Here is a 15,026-nt window from a genome sequence, read left to right on the forward strand (position 1 = left end):
TCCCATCCCATCCCATCCCATCCCATCCCATCCCATCCCATCCCATCTCAGGGATGAGGTGGATGTTATGCTGGTGGAAAATCTCAACTCTTAAGTAAAAACAGGTTGAAGTTGCATTAACACAAAGAAAAGTGAGCCTGCAATGCTCTGTTTGAAAGGGGGAGGGACAGAGAAAGTGGCTCCTGAAGCCTCCTGGGGTGGCTTCTTTAGCCCCCAGAGCTCAGCATCATTTTCCCCCTGCTGCTGTCCCTCAGGGGAGGAGGTGCTGCTGATCCAGGAGAAGCTGGATGGAATCAAGACCCGCTACTCCGACATCACCACCGCCAGCTCCAAGGCCCTGCGCACGCTGGAGCAGGCCCGGCAGCTGGCCACCAAATTCCAGTCCACCCACGAGGAGCTCACCGGGTGGATGAGCAAGGTGGAGGACGAGCTGGCTTCCAGCGGGGCACAGTCCCCTGCTGGCAAGCAGATCCCCCAGTTCCAGCAGCGGCAAAAGGTGGGAGAGCAGCAGCTTTGGGATGGGGATGCGTGGGGGTGGTTTGTTCTCTGCTTTGGGACGCTGGGGAGGAGCTGGGAAGGACACGCGTCCCACGGGTGCCTTCCACAGGAGCTGAAGAAGGAGGTGATGGAGCACAGGCTCATCCTGGACACGGTGAATGAGGTGAGCCGGGCTCTGCTGGAGCTGGTGCCCTGGAGAGCCCGGGAGGGGCTGGACAAGCTCGTGTCGGACACCAACGAGCGCTACAAGCTGGTCAGTGACACCGTCAAGCAGAGGGTGGAAGAAATCGATGCTGCTATTCAGAGGTCTCAGCAGGTAAGTGAATAACCCCTGCAGGGTTTTCCTGGGAGAGCAGGAATGAGTGGCCGGGCACACGGGGCCGTGGCAGCAGGAGGGATGGCAAGCACAGCCAGACGGGAAGGGCAAATCCCATCAGGAATGCAAAGAAATGGACCCAGCAGCAGCGTGTGGCAGCAGGGATGTGGCTGACCCATCCTGGTGTGTGGTTTTGGGATGGGATAATGCTTGAGCAACACTGTGTTACCCTGCCTGTGAACTTCTGCCTGCAGGGGTCAGAGAGTTGGTGTAAAACTGGTGACAGGTGACTGCCAAAGCTGGGGAAACATCATTCCCTGCTGGGAGAGCACAGGGATTTGTTCCAGGCCAACAGCACTCCCCAAAAAGGCTTGTCCTGCGTGGACAGGAGGCTGTGGCGCGCTGGGAATACCTGACCTCGCTCCATGGAGTTTGTTCTCCATGCAGGAGGAAAGAAAATGTTCCTGTTTATAGGGATGTCCCTTTCCCTGCAGGCAGGGAGGGTGTAGGGAGAGGTGACTGCTCCAGTTTGCCCCAAAACCAGCTGCAGGAGCCACAGGGGCAGTGTGCAGTCAGAAACCTGAGCCCCACCCCAGCGTCCCCTTCTCCTCCACGTGTTTGTCCCCGTGTCCTGCTGGGTCCCTGTTTGATTCCCGCTGTCCCCAGCTCTCCCTGTGCTCCATCCCTGCTGCCCAGCGCTGACCACTGCCCCTCCTCTCCCCTGTGCTAGTACGAGCAGGCAGCTGATGCGGAGCTGGCCTGGGTGGCCGAGACCAAGCGGAAGCTGATGGCTCTGGGTCCCATCCGCCTGGAGCAGGACCAGACGACGGCTCAGCTGCAGGTGCAGAAGGTCTGTGTGCACCCCCTGACGGGCTGGGCGGGGTGGGCAGCAAGGAGGGATGCTCCAGTGTGGGTCGTGGGATGCATTTTGTGGGAGCAGCTTTACAGGGTGTGCAGTGCTGAGCCCAGAGCACCAGGAGAGATGCAACACTTGTCCCTCAGATGTGAAAGGAAAAAAAAAACCAAGGAGAGAATTGCTCTAAATCATCCAGGTGTTAGGCTTCCCAAGGAAAAAGCTTTTTGTCTGTTTACAGGAGCCATGTAGGCCTTGATAGGTGCTTTGCTTTGGTCTCCCTTGCGAGAATTGCTCCCATGGAAGCTTTTCCTTGTGGCCACCAGAGCAAGGTCTGCCAGGGTCTCACCAGCGCTGGCAGCTGTATTTAGAGAAATACAGATATTGATTAATGAGGGTGGTTTCCATCTGCTTTTTGCTCATTGTTCCCTGCAGTGAGGGACTCCACAGTTCCCTCCCGGCAGCCGGACGTGGAACAAAGAGGTGCTGGAGGATTTGTTTTGGTTTTTTTTCTATATATCTTTGAGATGAGCTCATGCCTGAAAGAACGTGCACTTTAAGTAAACGGCCCTTTTCTTCCCTTTGTCTGGGCAATCGGAGCAGCACGCAGGCTTATTGGATTTAAAATTAAAGAAAAAAAAGGAAAATAAGACACTGTTATAAGAGATGGGAGACTGAACTGTCGAGCATTAACTTAAATTGAGCTCAGCTTCCCACTGTTATTCTCATGGACCTTGGGAATGGCAAAGTTACTGGCGGATGCAGCTCTGGAGAGCGTCATTTTGTGGGATAACATTCACTAACAAATGGATATGGAGCTTTTACTGCAGTGAGGACCTTGTGTGTGGATCATACCTAATTTTAAGAGCTGTTTTCAGGTCTTTAAAAGAGAGAGGAAGGTGTAAATGAGGAAAACAGGCAGGAATCTGCATTCCCAGCCAGATTTTCAGTTTGCCACAGGACACTCCCACTGAGTTTTGCAGGGTCTCTTTGGCAGGAGGGTGCTGTGGATGGGCTCAGCTCCGAGTTCTCCCCTTGCTCTTTCTGCAGGCGTTTTCCATTGACATCATCCGGCACAAAGACTCCATGGATGAGCTGTTCAGCCAGCGCGACGAGATCTTCGGCACCTGTGGTGAGGAACAAAAAGCTGCTCTCCAGGTGAGCCCCCTCTGCTATTTACTGTGATGGGGGCACAGAGAGGGCAGAGAGGCAAATCCTCAGCCCTTGCACAGGCTGAAGGAGTGTAGAATTACTCCATCTTTAGCAATTCCCACCAGCATTAGCAGGACTCTCTTTACATTTATGACTCTCCTTTATTGCCTATTTTTATTGCAAGGTTTGGGGATGGGGAGGGGGAGATTCCTGAGGCTGCTTTAACTGGAATTCCAATGTGCAAGGCCACCAGAGGCACCTCCTTCTCTTCCAGCTCGCAGCGTGGGGATGGCCCTTTTCCTGGGTCCTTTTGCATCCCTCCCCATAACTCTCCTCCCTCTTTTTTTTTAGGAGAAAACTGAGTCCCTGGTGCAGCAGTACGAGGCCGTGAGCCAGCTCAACTCGGAGCGCTATGCCCGCTTGGAGCGTGCCCAGGTCCTGGTCAGCCAGTTTTGGGAGACCTACGAGGAGCTGAACCCATGGATTGAGGAGACCCAGGCCCTCATCTCCCAGCTGCCACCCCCAGCCATTGACCACGAGCAGCTCAAGCAGCAGCAGGACGACATGAGGGTAAGAGGATGCAGAGTTTGCATCTCCTGTCCTTCAGCTCTGTCCTCAGCAGAGGGCAGGGGCAAGAACACCTTTTTCTTCTGAGTGTTTCTCCTTTTTTCCCCTTTTCTGTTCTTTTTGGGGAGTTTGTTTGTAATGTACACTCTCCAAAGTGAAATGCTAGAGTGCCACATGGACATGCCTTGTCATGTTGGAGTTCTCCTTACCAAAATTCAGCTCGCTCCCGAGGAAACTTGGCTGCTTTTGGATCGCCTTCCTGCTCGTGGCAGGAAAAGAACCACTTTGTGCTTTTAGGGTAGAGACTGCAAAGCAAAAAATTCCCAGTGGGGTCCCCTGTGGAGCTGTGGGGAGGGTCAGAGGCTGGGCAGGGACCCGTGCCGGGCGCTGTGCCGTAGCCTTGTTGGGAAGAGCCCAGTGCCGTGTGCTTGGCAGATGCTGGGGCATGAAATCCAGGGTGTGAGTTCCTCCCAGATACGATCACTGCTCTTGGAGTGCTGTTTGGAATAAACAGGCGGCAGCTCGCAGCAGATTCCTAAACAAATGTGGGTTTTTCTCCCCCTCCCTCTATTCCCTAGCAACTGAGAGAGTCCATCGCTGAACACAAACCTCACATCGACAAGCTGCTGAAAATCGGGCCACAGCTCAAGGACCTCAACCCCGAGGAAGGGGAGATGGTGCAGGAAAAATACTCCAGGGCTGAGGCCTTGTATGCCAAAATCAAGGAGGAGGTTTGCCAGCGGGCCCTGGCGCTCGACGAGGCCTTCTCTCAGTCCACGCAGGTACGCGGGGGCACCGGGGAGGTGAATCTTCCTCTCACAGCCCCCTGGGAGAGCCACGTGCTCTGGAATGTGGTTTTATTCCCCCTGTAAAAAACCCCTTTATAAGGCATAACGTGGTCAGGCACCTCCAGGGTAGTTTCCTGTTGGCTGTGGGAGCAGAGGAGAAGGCGTTTGAGGCTCCGCACAGTAAATAGGGTCGTAAATTTTTACAGCCTCAGTAATGATGCTGGTTCAAAGGGGCTGCCCTGGCATTCACTCAGTGTTGGAAAGAGCCTCTTGAAAGAGCTTGGAGAGATAAATTTCAGTTCTGATAAGCTGTAAGTGCAGTGAGCAGCCACGGGATGCTTTGTATGGGAGAGGTAATGGATGTCTCTGGGGTCCGGGCATCTCCTGAGGATGTGGGTGAGTGCAGGAGGAGAAATAGGAAAGGAATTGCAGAGACTGGAGGTGCTAAAGTCCAGAATGGGGGTGAAGTGCTCCTGCTGCTGAGGGTCGATGACCCCCAGTTTTTGTTTCATTTCACCCTGTGTTACCGTAGCGCGGTTGGTTTTTGTCACGTCCTGGGTGTTTATTTTCTTAATTCCTGTATTGTGTAGTCACTTCTCTTGGTTTGCACTTGTATTAACTCCGAGTTTTTCCCCCCACATTTCCCTCCCCTCTCATCTCTCACTCCCATTGTGGAATGTGTTTGTCTGTGTGTGTTGCTGCCTGTGCCCGTCCTCCCCACATGGTCCCATTTCATTCTTGTGTTGACTGCACCCCACCATTGCAGATTTCGGAGGTAAGTGAGTCCCCCCACCACAGATGTTCATTCACCCTCCCTGGCCTGGTTCTATTTGACACCCAGACTTTCATTTCTGGTCCATGCACAGCTCAGCAGAACATGCTTACAAATTAACGCCGGGGTGGCGGGCCTGGAATCACAGTTTTTTGGGATGGCTTTCGTTGCGTTGCCGCCTGGTCTCAGCTTCTGCTGGGAATGCTTCCTGCAGGGCAGAGGTTTTGCTTCTGGAAGGGTTCACACTGCTCCAGCTGGATGTGCTGGCTTGCTCCTGCTTGTTGGCTGAGCCAGCCTGTCCTGATCAACTTTGCACCGAGAGCCCCGGCCCTTCTCTGCTGGGAGAGCCTGGGATTTGGTGGGCACCTGCACTGGTGTGTTCCCAGTAGGAACTGGGAGAGGGACAAGAGAGCCCCAGTGCTGAGCTGTCCTTCCCACCAGCAGAGACAGTTTGGGATCTTTGAGGCCAAAGTTGACTTCTCTTTAAAAAAACAACAATAAACCCTGCTAGACCCCCTCCCTCCCTCACTTTCTGGCTTTCTGGTTCTGCTTTTGAGGCTGCAGCTCCGTGGCGGCTCCTCCCCACCCGCATGCAGCTCCTGCCAATCTTGAAAGCTGGGGTGGGTTTCCACTGACCTTGCACCACCTGGAGATTCCCATCAGCATCAAACACGGCTGCTTTTCCAGCAGCATATCTTGCCTGGGTATTCCCTCAACCAGCACTGAGGTTGCCCAGCCACCAAAACCAAGATGGTAGCAAAAAAAGCTAATTTTTAGGGCTGAATCCAAGGTGCTGCTGTGTTTGAGTCACAGGTGTTCTGCAAGTGTCCATGGGTGCTCCGTGGGCTCTGCTGGAGCAGGGCAGGTGTGAGCAGGACGCTGCCGAGGTGTCATTGCTGCTGCAGAGGGGTCGTTGCTGCTGCAGAGGGGTCGTTGCTGCTGCAGAGGGGACGTTGCTGCTGCAGAGGGGTCGTTGCTGCTGCAGAGGGGATGTTGCTGCTGCAGAGGGGTCGTTGCTGCTGCAGAGGGGTCATTGCTGCTGCAGAGGGGATGTTGCTGCTGCAGAGGGGTCGTTGCTGCTGCAGAGGGGATGTTGCTGCTGCAGAGGGGTCGTTGCTGCTGTCGCAGGCGCTGTCCGTCCCGTCTCCGGGGCAGCGCAGCACTCAGCACCACGGCTCGCGCTGGCAGCTTCGCGGTGTCACTTTGTCCCCTCCCTCCTGCCCTAATGGCTTTGCTCCTCTCCAGTTCCACGACAAGATTGAGCCCATGCTGGAGACCCTGGAGAGCCTCTCCTCCCGCCTGCGGCTGCCGCCCCTCATCCCCGCCGAGGTGGACAAGATCCGGGAGTGCATCAGCGAGAACAAGAACTCCACGGTGGAGCTGGAGAAGCTGCAGCCCTCCTTCGAGGCCCTCAAACGCCGTGGGGAAGAGCTCATCGGCCGCTCCCAGGGCGCAGACAAGGACCTGGCAGCCAAAGGTATCGCTCGGTGGATTGAGGCGTCCCAACTTCTCCCCAAACCGTGGCTCCATCACTGCTGGGGAGGCTTTGATATCCCAGGGGTGTTATTTTGGGGGTTCTCCTGGCTTTAGGAGGAAGGAGGAGTCTTCTGGATGGACTTGGGAGGTTTTCCTGGACTTTGGGGCAAGGTTGAGTCCTCTGTATGGATTTGGGAGGTTCTGCTGCCTTTAGGACCAAGGATGAGTTGGGTGGATGGATGGATGGATGGATGGATGGATGTGCCTGCTTCCATCTGGGGCAGACAGGGTGGCATCAGTCAGTAGAGAAAAAAAGTATTTGTGGCTTCTCAGCCCAGCTGGGTTCTTGTTGGTGGCCCCTGGGACAGGATTCAGCATCTAATGGTGGGGGGGGACATCCCCCAGCACAAAAAACCCAACAGCACGATTGGCACTAATTGGCACCTTCCTTGGCAGCTCAAAGGGCAGCTCATGGACTGAGTGAGCAGGGACTTCATGCTAGAGGTGGCCAGAACAGAGGTTTGTTGGAGGGAGAGTGTGTGGGCTAATTTGCCCTGAGCTTGCACATAAATAAAGGCTTTTCTGCAAGCTGGAGTTTCTCACGTCCCTCAGCATCTCCCAGAGTTACTGCTCTGATAGTCCTGGCCATCTTTGTTCTCTGGATATTCTGTTGGTTGTTTCTGAGTGTTTTCAAAATACTCTTGCATTGTCAAAAGGTTTCCTTCTTCAGTGATTACTTTAATTTCCTTCCACAGTCATCCAGGACAAGTTGGATCAGATGGTTTTCTTCTGGGAGGACATCAAAGCTCGGACCGAGGAACGTGAAATTAAGTTCCTCGATGTCCTGGAGCTTGCAGAGAAGTTCTGGTACGACATGGCAGCACTCCTGACAACCATCAAGGACACCCAGGACATTGTCCATGACCTGGAGAGCCCAGGCATTGACCCCTCCATCATCAAGCAGCAGGTGGAAGCAGCAGAGGTGAGGCCCACGGGGCTGTTCCTCTGTCTGGAGCTCGTCTGCCCTCAGCTTATCTGCTAAATTGGGAAGATCTTAGATCGTGACCATGGCCAGAGGTGGCTGTAAATCAGTTTTGTAGGCGGTCGGTCAGATTATGAGGAGTTATTTCCATTTGGAGCTGCAAGGGAAAAACCAGAAGTGGATTTCACACATCCTTCACCTTAAATCACATTATCTGCTGCTGTTTTGGGAAGCACACGGAGCTCTGTGTGGTCAGAGCTCTGTGCCCACTTGCTTGGAGTGATGTGGAAGCTTGCAGGGCTCTGCTCCCAGCCCAAGCCAGAGGCTGGCTGACGTGGGAAGAGTATATTTAGATTTTGGTCAGACTAGAGATAAGTGCTTGGATTTGTGTGTTGCTGGTTGCTTCAAGTAAGTAGCAAAATCCACTTCAGGTGGATTTGAGTTGACTCAGGCCTTGAGGAGCAGGGATATTTCTTTATGCTTTGCTAAGTTTAGCCTTGCTCTCCCTTTTCATAACCGTTCTGACTCTGCTTTGCACCTTTTGAGCCTCAAAACCCCTCACTTCTGAATTGACAAAACGCTCCTGTAAACACATCTATGAACATCTTTAGCCAAGACAGTTCAGGCTCACAGCTAAATACAGATGTTCTTATTTTAGTTCCAGAGGTGGGGGCACACCAGGGTGGTGGTGGTGGTGACAAAATTGGCCACCTGCTCTCTGTGTCGCCTGCTGCCGGGGATTGGAGTTGGGCTGTTGGCTGAGGTGCAGAACACTGGAGAGGGAAGGACCCTCCTGCTCCTGGAGCAACTTTGGAAGGGGGTTTGATCATAAAGGTTTTTCTTCTGTGGCTGTGCCTCTGCAGACTATCAAGGAGGAGACAGACGGGTTGCATGAGGAGCTGGAGTTCATCCGCCTCCTCGGGACTGACCTCATCTTTGCCTGTGGTGAGACTGAGAAGCCAGAAGTGAAGAAGAGCATTGATGAGGTAGGGAGAGCCAGCAGCTTCCCCTCCAGACAAAATCAGGTGGGAGCAAGTGGGAGCTCTGGTTGAGGAGCCTAACGAATTTTGTGGGCAATCCCGTGTTCCGCAGATGAACAACGCGTGGGAGAACCTGAACAAAACGTGGAAGGAGAGGCTGGAAAAGCTGGAGGAAGCCATGCAGTCGGCTGTGCAGTACCAAGATACACTCCAAGTAAGAGGCAGGGCTGCTGGTGTGGAGTGGGTGGACCTTGGGAGTGCCACTGTGAGCCCTCTTCCTGGAGCTGTGCTGGGATTTGCACTTCCCTCAAGCAGGAAACATCTCCTGGGCGAGTGTCTGTAGGCTCTGAGGGAGCCTGAGCTCAACCACCTGCTCTGAGGGGGAGCAGATATTTGATTGCCTTGCTCTTCCCAAACCTCGATTCCCGCTCGGAGCAGGAATGAGGGAAGCAAGAGGGAGCTGCGCAGGCAGAGCTGCCCTGGCAGACGAGTTTCACGGCTGTGGGGTGGTGGAGGGACCGTCTTTGTCCCCTGACCAGCTGCAGGGGGGACACTTCGCCATTCCCTCACGTGCTCCTTGCTCCTTCCAGGCCATGTTTGACTGGCTGGACAACGCTGTGATCAAACTGTGCAATATGTCCCCTGTGGGCACCGACCTCAGCACGGTCAAGGAGCAGATGAACGAGATGAAGGTACCCGGGAGGGGAGGGACCGGTTCTGCGGCGCTGCTTCGCCTCACGGAGCTCCAGTGATTCACTCCCTTCTGGTTTTCGTCCTGCTTGTCTTGGCAGGAGTTTAAAATGGAGGTTTACCAGCAGCAGATTGAGATGGAAAAGCTTAATCACCAAGGTGAACTGATGCTAAAAAAGGCTACGGATGAGACAGACAGAGACATCATCAAGGAACCACTGACAGAGCTCAAACATCTCTGGGAGAACTTGGGCGAGAAAATTGCTCACAGACAGGTAGAGTGAACACCTGGGGCTGTCACAAGATGAAACTCACTGCGGTGCTCCCCAGCCCATTAAAACTGCCCCGTTTCATCCCTGTCCTTGCCCAGCACAAGCTGGAAGCCGCCCTGCTGGCACTGGGCCAGTTCCAGCACGCCCTGGCAGAGCTGATGGCCTGGCTGACCCACACCGAGGAGCTGCTGGATGCCCAAAAACCCATCAATGGGGACCCAAAAGTCATCGAGGTCGAACTGGCAAAGCACCACGTGAGTTCCTCTCCCACTCCAGATACATTTTTAGCCCATTCCCTTGGCAGGACTCAATTTCTCACAAAGGTTTTGAGACGTTTTGGTCCCTGAGAGTAGGCAGGGTGTTTAGGAGACGTGTCCAACACTCACCCACCTCGTGCAGGTGCTGAAGAACGACGTCCTGGCCCACCAAGCCACCGTGGAGACAGTGAACAAAGCAGGGAACGAGCTGCTGGAGTCGAGCGCTGGGGACGATGCCAGCAGCCTGCGGAACCGCCTGGAGAAGCTGAATTCCTGCTGGGAATCAGTGCTGCAGAAGACAGAGGAGAGGGAGCAGCAGCTGCAGTCCACGCTCCAGCAGGTGGGCAAGAGGCACTGGGGATACCCTCCCGTGCAGTGGGGTGCCTCTTCCCCCTTTGTTTTAGGGAGAAATAAAGGGGGGGAAGAGTTGGGGTGACACTGGGATTTTTTTAATGGAAGTTTTTCTGTGACTCCTGCGGTTCAGTGCCTGCCCAGAAGTGCAGTGGGGGACCAGGCACACCTGTGGGTTGTGGACACACCACGTCCCACCCTCCTGAGCATGCTGGCACATCCAGCCCTGCCTCTTTATCTGCTTTCAAAGCAAACACAGCGTTACCCCTGGCACATGATCAATGGTGGCTGATGTCATCTGATCCGGGGCCGGTTCTCTGTTCCTGAACAGGCTCAGGGTTTCCATGGTGAGATTGAAGACTTCCTCCTGTGGCTAACGAGGATGGAGAGCCAATTGTCGGCATCGAAACCCACAGGAGGTCTGCCAGAAACTGCCCGGGAACAGCTCAATGCCCACATGGTAATTTCTCAGGAGAGACTTTTTTTTTTTTTTTTTTTTTTCAATGCTTTTAATTCAGCAAGTTCCTGTCAAATATCAGCATCAAAACTTCCCCTTGCTGTGTCTGATGGGGAAAGGAGGCTGCTCTGGTCTCCTCTTACAGATGATTTTGCTCTTGATGCCTGGAACAACCATCAGGACACTTTAACCACCTTTTCTCAGCTCAAAGTGTCACTGTGCTGTCACTTGCCAACATGTTCCCATCACCTGGAGCTTTGCAGCACGACGTGTTCCCTCTCAGAGCTTTTCTCTGCCTAACCCTGCGGTGGTGGCTCTTTGCAGGAGCTGTACAGCCAGTTCAAAGCCAAGGAGGATGTCTACAGCCAGCTGCTAGCCAAGGGCAGGCTGATGCTGCTCAACCGCGACGACTCCGGCTCCGGCTCGAAGACGGAGCAGAGTGTGGCCCTGCTGGAGCAGAAGTGGTGTCTGGTCAGCAGCAAGATGGAGGAGAGAAAGGTAACATTGAGGGAAAAATGCATCTAGCCTTGCCCCATGGTCTGACAGCAGCTGCTCCCTGTTTTCACGCTCTGCTTTCCCACATAAAGCTGGGAGTTGGGGCTTTTTTTGTCCATCTCTCTTGGTTGTAAAGGTTGAGTCTGTTTTTTAGGTGGTGCTGAGTGTCAAGCTGTTAGTGTGTTCGGGTTTTTTTTTGTAGATAGTCATCAGAATTGGTTAAATCACACAGAAAATGAGAGTGAAATGGCATTTTGGGTTAATTCAGGGAGGTGGGAAGAAGCCTCCCGCTGCTCTCAAAGGCAGGCTTTGTTGGTCAAGCCAAACCCTCCTCTGAGCTGACTCCATCCTCAGCTTTTGGCCAGGGATGAGATAAAACAAGGGCCTCGGTGGCCTGGGCCCAGAATAAATTTGCAGCGCTGCAGCTGCTGCCATCAGAATATCATCCCCCATCCAGGCAGCCCCGTCCCCACGGAGATCCCTTTCCCAGGGAGCTGAGGGTGACGCAGCTGCTCGTGTGCCGAGGAGGGTCTCCCCTTTCAGAGACCATTCTTGTTTGGAGAGAAAGCCGTGCCTTTCACTGCAGCCCCCTCCCCCTGGCAAAGCAGTGGCGTTCCCAGGCCGGGGCGATGAGGTTCCTGTTGCAGGGACACAAAGGCTGCCTCTGTCTGCAGATCAGAGCTCTCACCCTCCATGCTGTGTTTTTTCCTCTCTTTCTCTCCCTCCCCGCTGCCACAGGCAAAGCTGGAGGAGGCATTGGCCCTGGCCACAGACTTCCAGAATTCCCTCCAGGATTTCATCAACTGGCTGACCCTGGCTGAGCAGAGCCTGAACATTGCGCCGCCCCCCAGCCTGATCCTCGCCGCGGTGCTGGCCCAGATCGACGAGCACAAGGTACCCAAGGGCTCCATCCCCAGGACGCAGGGAGCCAGGGTGGCTCCTCACCTCCCCTGTGGCTTCTCGGGGTCACACCCGTCTCCTCTGACGCGTGGGACACCCTTTGTTGTTGGCAGGTGTTCGCCAACGAGGTGAACGCACACCGGGATCACATCATCGAGCTGGATCAGACTGGGAACCAGCTGAAGTTCCTCAGCCAGAAGCAGGACGTGGTGCTGATCAAGAACCTGCTGGTCAGCGTCCAGTCCCGCTGGGAGAAGGTGGTGCAGCGCTCGGTGGAGCGGGGACGGGCTCTCGATGACGCCAGGAAGAGAGCCAAGCAGGTGAGAGGCGTGGGAAGGGTGTGACAAACCCCAGGGAACAGCCAGCAGGAGGTGCCAGGAGTGCAGAGGAACTGGGGACACCACCAGTGTGAAGTTTCAGGCTTGCTCGTGTTGTCTTGCAGTTCCACGAAGCCTGGAAGAAGCTGATTGATTGGCTGGAGGATGCAGAGAATCACCTGGACTCAGAGCTGGAGATCTCCAATGATCCTGACAAAATCAAGCTCCAGCTCTCCAAACACAAGGTGAAGCTCTGCCAAAGCCAGGCTGGGGCTGGACATGGGGTGGAAGGAGCTCTGTTGGGAGGGTGAGCAGGGCAAGATCTCCTCTGACAGGACAGGAGAAAAACATGTCCATGCCTCCCATCGCCACGGAAATGTGGGAGTCCTCAGAGCCAAGGCCAGGCTTTCTGGAGCAGTTTTGTTTTCTCTCCATTTCCCAGGAGTTCCAGAAGACTCTGGGTGGGAAGCAGCCTGTCTACGACACTACCATCAGGACAGGCAGAGCCCTCAAAGAAAAAGCCTTGCTTCCAGATGACACTCAAAAGCTGGACAATTTGCTGGGAGAAGTCCGGGATAAGTGGGACACGGTGTGCGGAAAATCCGTGGAAAGGTGAGCCCGGCCCCGAGGTTGTACAGCAGTGCTCGTGTGCCACAGGGATTTCATGGGCTGGCTGGAGCTCGCTGGGATGTGACAGAAGGAGGTGAGTTTTGCTCATGGAAGTTCTCTGGGATGTTTGTTTTCCAGGCAGCATAAGCTGGAAGAGGCCCTTCTCTTCTCTGGGCAGTTCATGGACGCGCTGCAGGCTTTGGTGGACTGGCTCTACAAGGTGGAGCCCCAGTTAGCTGAGGACCAGCCTGTCCACGGGGACCTGGATCTGGTCATGAACCTGATGGATGCTCACAAGGTGAGAGCACCTTTCCCCAGCTCTTCTCCAAGGCCTGAGTGGGGCTTGTCCTCCCCAAGAGCCAAAGAGCAGGCACGGAGTTGGTGCTTTGCTGCCAGGATGCCTGTCCCGCCTTCCTGCAGCGGATAAAGAGGGAAAAAACAGCAAAAGGATGGGAAGAACTTCCACGTCACTGGGAAGGTGACAGGAGTGGAGCTGCCTAACCTTGCTCAGCTTCTGCTGTGTCCATCCAGGTGTTCCAGAAGGAGCTGGGGAAGCGCACGGGGACAGTGCAGGTGCTCAAGCGCTCGGGCCGGGAGCTCATCGACAACAGCCGGGACGACACCACCTGGGTGAAGGTGCAGCTGCAGGAGCTGAGCAACCGCTGGGACACGGTGTGCAAGCTGTCTGTGTCCAAACAAACCCGCCTGGAGCAGGCCCTGAAGCAGGTGAGGAGAAAAAAACATGGCTGGAAGCTCCTGGGGCGCTTTGCTGGGCTCCAGGTTGGTTCCACACCAAGCTCAGGGAAGAGGTTTTGCCCTGGCCAGGCAGGACACACCAGCCCTGCAGTGGTTCCTGCAAAGAAGTGGGGAATCTGCTCTTTTTCCTAAAAAATGAACAGATAAAAGCTGGTTTGAGCAGGGAGGATGGGAAGATCTTACTGATGTGCACAGCAATGATCAGGCAGGCCAGGCTGGTGTTTCCCAGTGTCCAGAGAGACTCGATTGAAGCAAAACAAAACAACAAAACAAAACAAACAAGCAAACAAACAAAAACACGCAAAAAGATCAAAGGCTCTTAAGCGGCTTTTAGATCAAGTAGGCAATTTACAGAACAAACTACCCAGGTGCCAGATTGCTCAGGATACAGCACTTGTGCTGTTTTTAAAAATACTTCCTTCTTCGGTGCAGCTGATGGTGAGGGGAGGGAAGTGCCTGAGTGCTGCAGGGCAGCCCAAACCCCAGCCCCAAGCAGGACGTTTTCCCCATTCTGATGTACTTTTAAAGCCCTTTTCAGCCCTGTCGTCACTCCAGCTGCCAGGAGTGAATGCAGCAGCCTGTTTGGGCAGGTGGAGCGGCTGACTAAAGCCTGTGCTGCTGTTGCTGCAGGCTGAGGAGTTCAGGACGGCCGTGCACGTACTGCTGGAGTGGCTCTCGGAAGCGGAGCAGTCCCTGCGTTTTCGGGGAGCGCTGCCGGATGACACCGAGGCCCTGCAGGCCCTCATCGATGCCCACAAGGTAATGGGGAGCTCCAGAACACAGCCCAGGCCAAGTTTAGATGAGGGGGGAACCATCCCCAAATAATTCCTTTGGGGCTTCCAGGAGTTCATGAAGAAAGTGGAGGAGAAGAGGGTGGACATGAACGCGGCTGTGGGGATGGGCGAGGTCATCCTGGGCGCCTGCCACCCCGACTGCATCACCACCATCAAGCACTGGATCACCATCATCCGGGCCAGGTTCGAGGAGGTGAGTCCTGCAGGATTAGTTCCGGGCTGGTGGTGGTTCCAGGGATGGCCACAGAGTGGTGGGGCCTGCTCCGGGTTTCCCGCGCTGGATGATCACCCCGTGTTTCCAACAGGTTCTCACATGGGCAAAGCAGCACCAGCAGAGACTGGAGTCGGCACTCTCCGAGCTGGTGGCCAATGCAGAGCTTCTGGAGGAGCTCCTGGCTTGGATCCAGTGGGCTGAGACCACGCTGATCCAGCGGGACCAGGACCCCATACCCCAGAATATCGATCAGGTCAAAGCGCTCATCTCCGAACACCAGGTGAGCCCCGAGCTGAGCTCAGGAGAGGGCCAGGGGAGGGAGGCTTCCCCTGGCTCCCTGGGTGGAGGAGGCACTAAATTCTCCTGGAATTCTCTGCCAAAGCAGCGTGGGACCCAGCTGGAACCCAGCCATGATGTCCAGCCCCAGCAAATCTAAGCCAGCGCTGAGCAGCAGCTCAGCCACAATCCCCATTCGCTGGGGCTTGATGCTCACCTCCCTCTACAGGCCTGGCATGTCCCAGTGAGGGCTG

At 54.9% G+C, this 15,026-nt stretch overlaps 1 protein-coding gene across 1 annotated transcript in view; it reads left to right on the forward strand.

Annotated features, from left to right (window-relative positions):
• MACF1 (microtubule actin crosslinking factor 1) overlaps nucleotides 1-15,026 on the forward strand; it is a 129,993-nt gene that overhangs the window by 102,848 nt on the left and 12,119 nt on the right. Inside the window, 25 exon segments of the mRNA XM_058423538.1 lie at nucleotides 255-496; nucleotides 608-814; nucleotides 1,545-1,664; nucleotides 2,718-2,825; nucleotides 3,171-3,389; nucleotides 3,965-4,168; nucleotides 6,192-6,423; nucleotides 7,178-7,404; nucleotides 8,268-8,390; nucleotides 8,497-8,598; nucleotides 8,975-9,076; nucleotides 9,176-9,349; nucleotides 9,445-9,600; nucleotides 9,746-9,943; nucleotides 10,286-10,414; nucleotides 10,736-10,909; nucleotides 11,645-11,800; nucleotides 11,920-12,126; nucleotides 12,249-12,368; nucleotides 12,566-12,735; nucleotides 12,871-13,030; nucleotides 13,264-13,458; nucleotides 14,119-14,247; nucleotides 14,332-14,475; nucleotides 14,588-14,776. Coding sequence (XP_058279521.1) covers nucleotides 255-496; nucleotides 608-814; nucleotides 1,545-1,664; nucleotides 2,718-2,825; nucleotides 3,171-3,389; nucleotides 3,965-4,168; nucleotides 6,192-6,423; nucleotides 7,178-7,404; nucleotides 8,268-8,390; nucleotides 8,497-8,598; nucleotides 8,975-9,076; nucleotides 9,176-9,349; nucleotides 9,445-9,600; nucleotides 9,746-9,943; nucleotides 10,286-10,414; nucleotides 10,736-10,909; nucleotides 11,645-11,800; nucleotides 11,920-12,126; nucleotides 12,249-12,368; nucleotides 12,566-12,735; nucleotides 12,871-13,030; nucleotides 13,264-13,458; nucleotides 14,119-14,247; nucleotides 14,332-14,475; nucleotides 14,588-14,776 — 4,187 coding nt within the window.

Source organism: Hirundo rustica, chromosome 25 (assembly GCF_015227805.2).
Source record: "Hirundo rustica isolate bHirRus1 chromosome 25, bHirRus1.pri.v3, whole genome shotgun sequence".
Classification (NCBI taxonomy): Eukaryota; Metazoa; Chordata; class Aves; order Passeriformes; family Hirundinidae; genus Hirundo; species Hirundo rustica.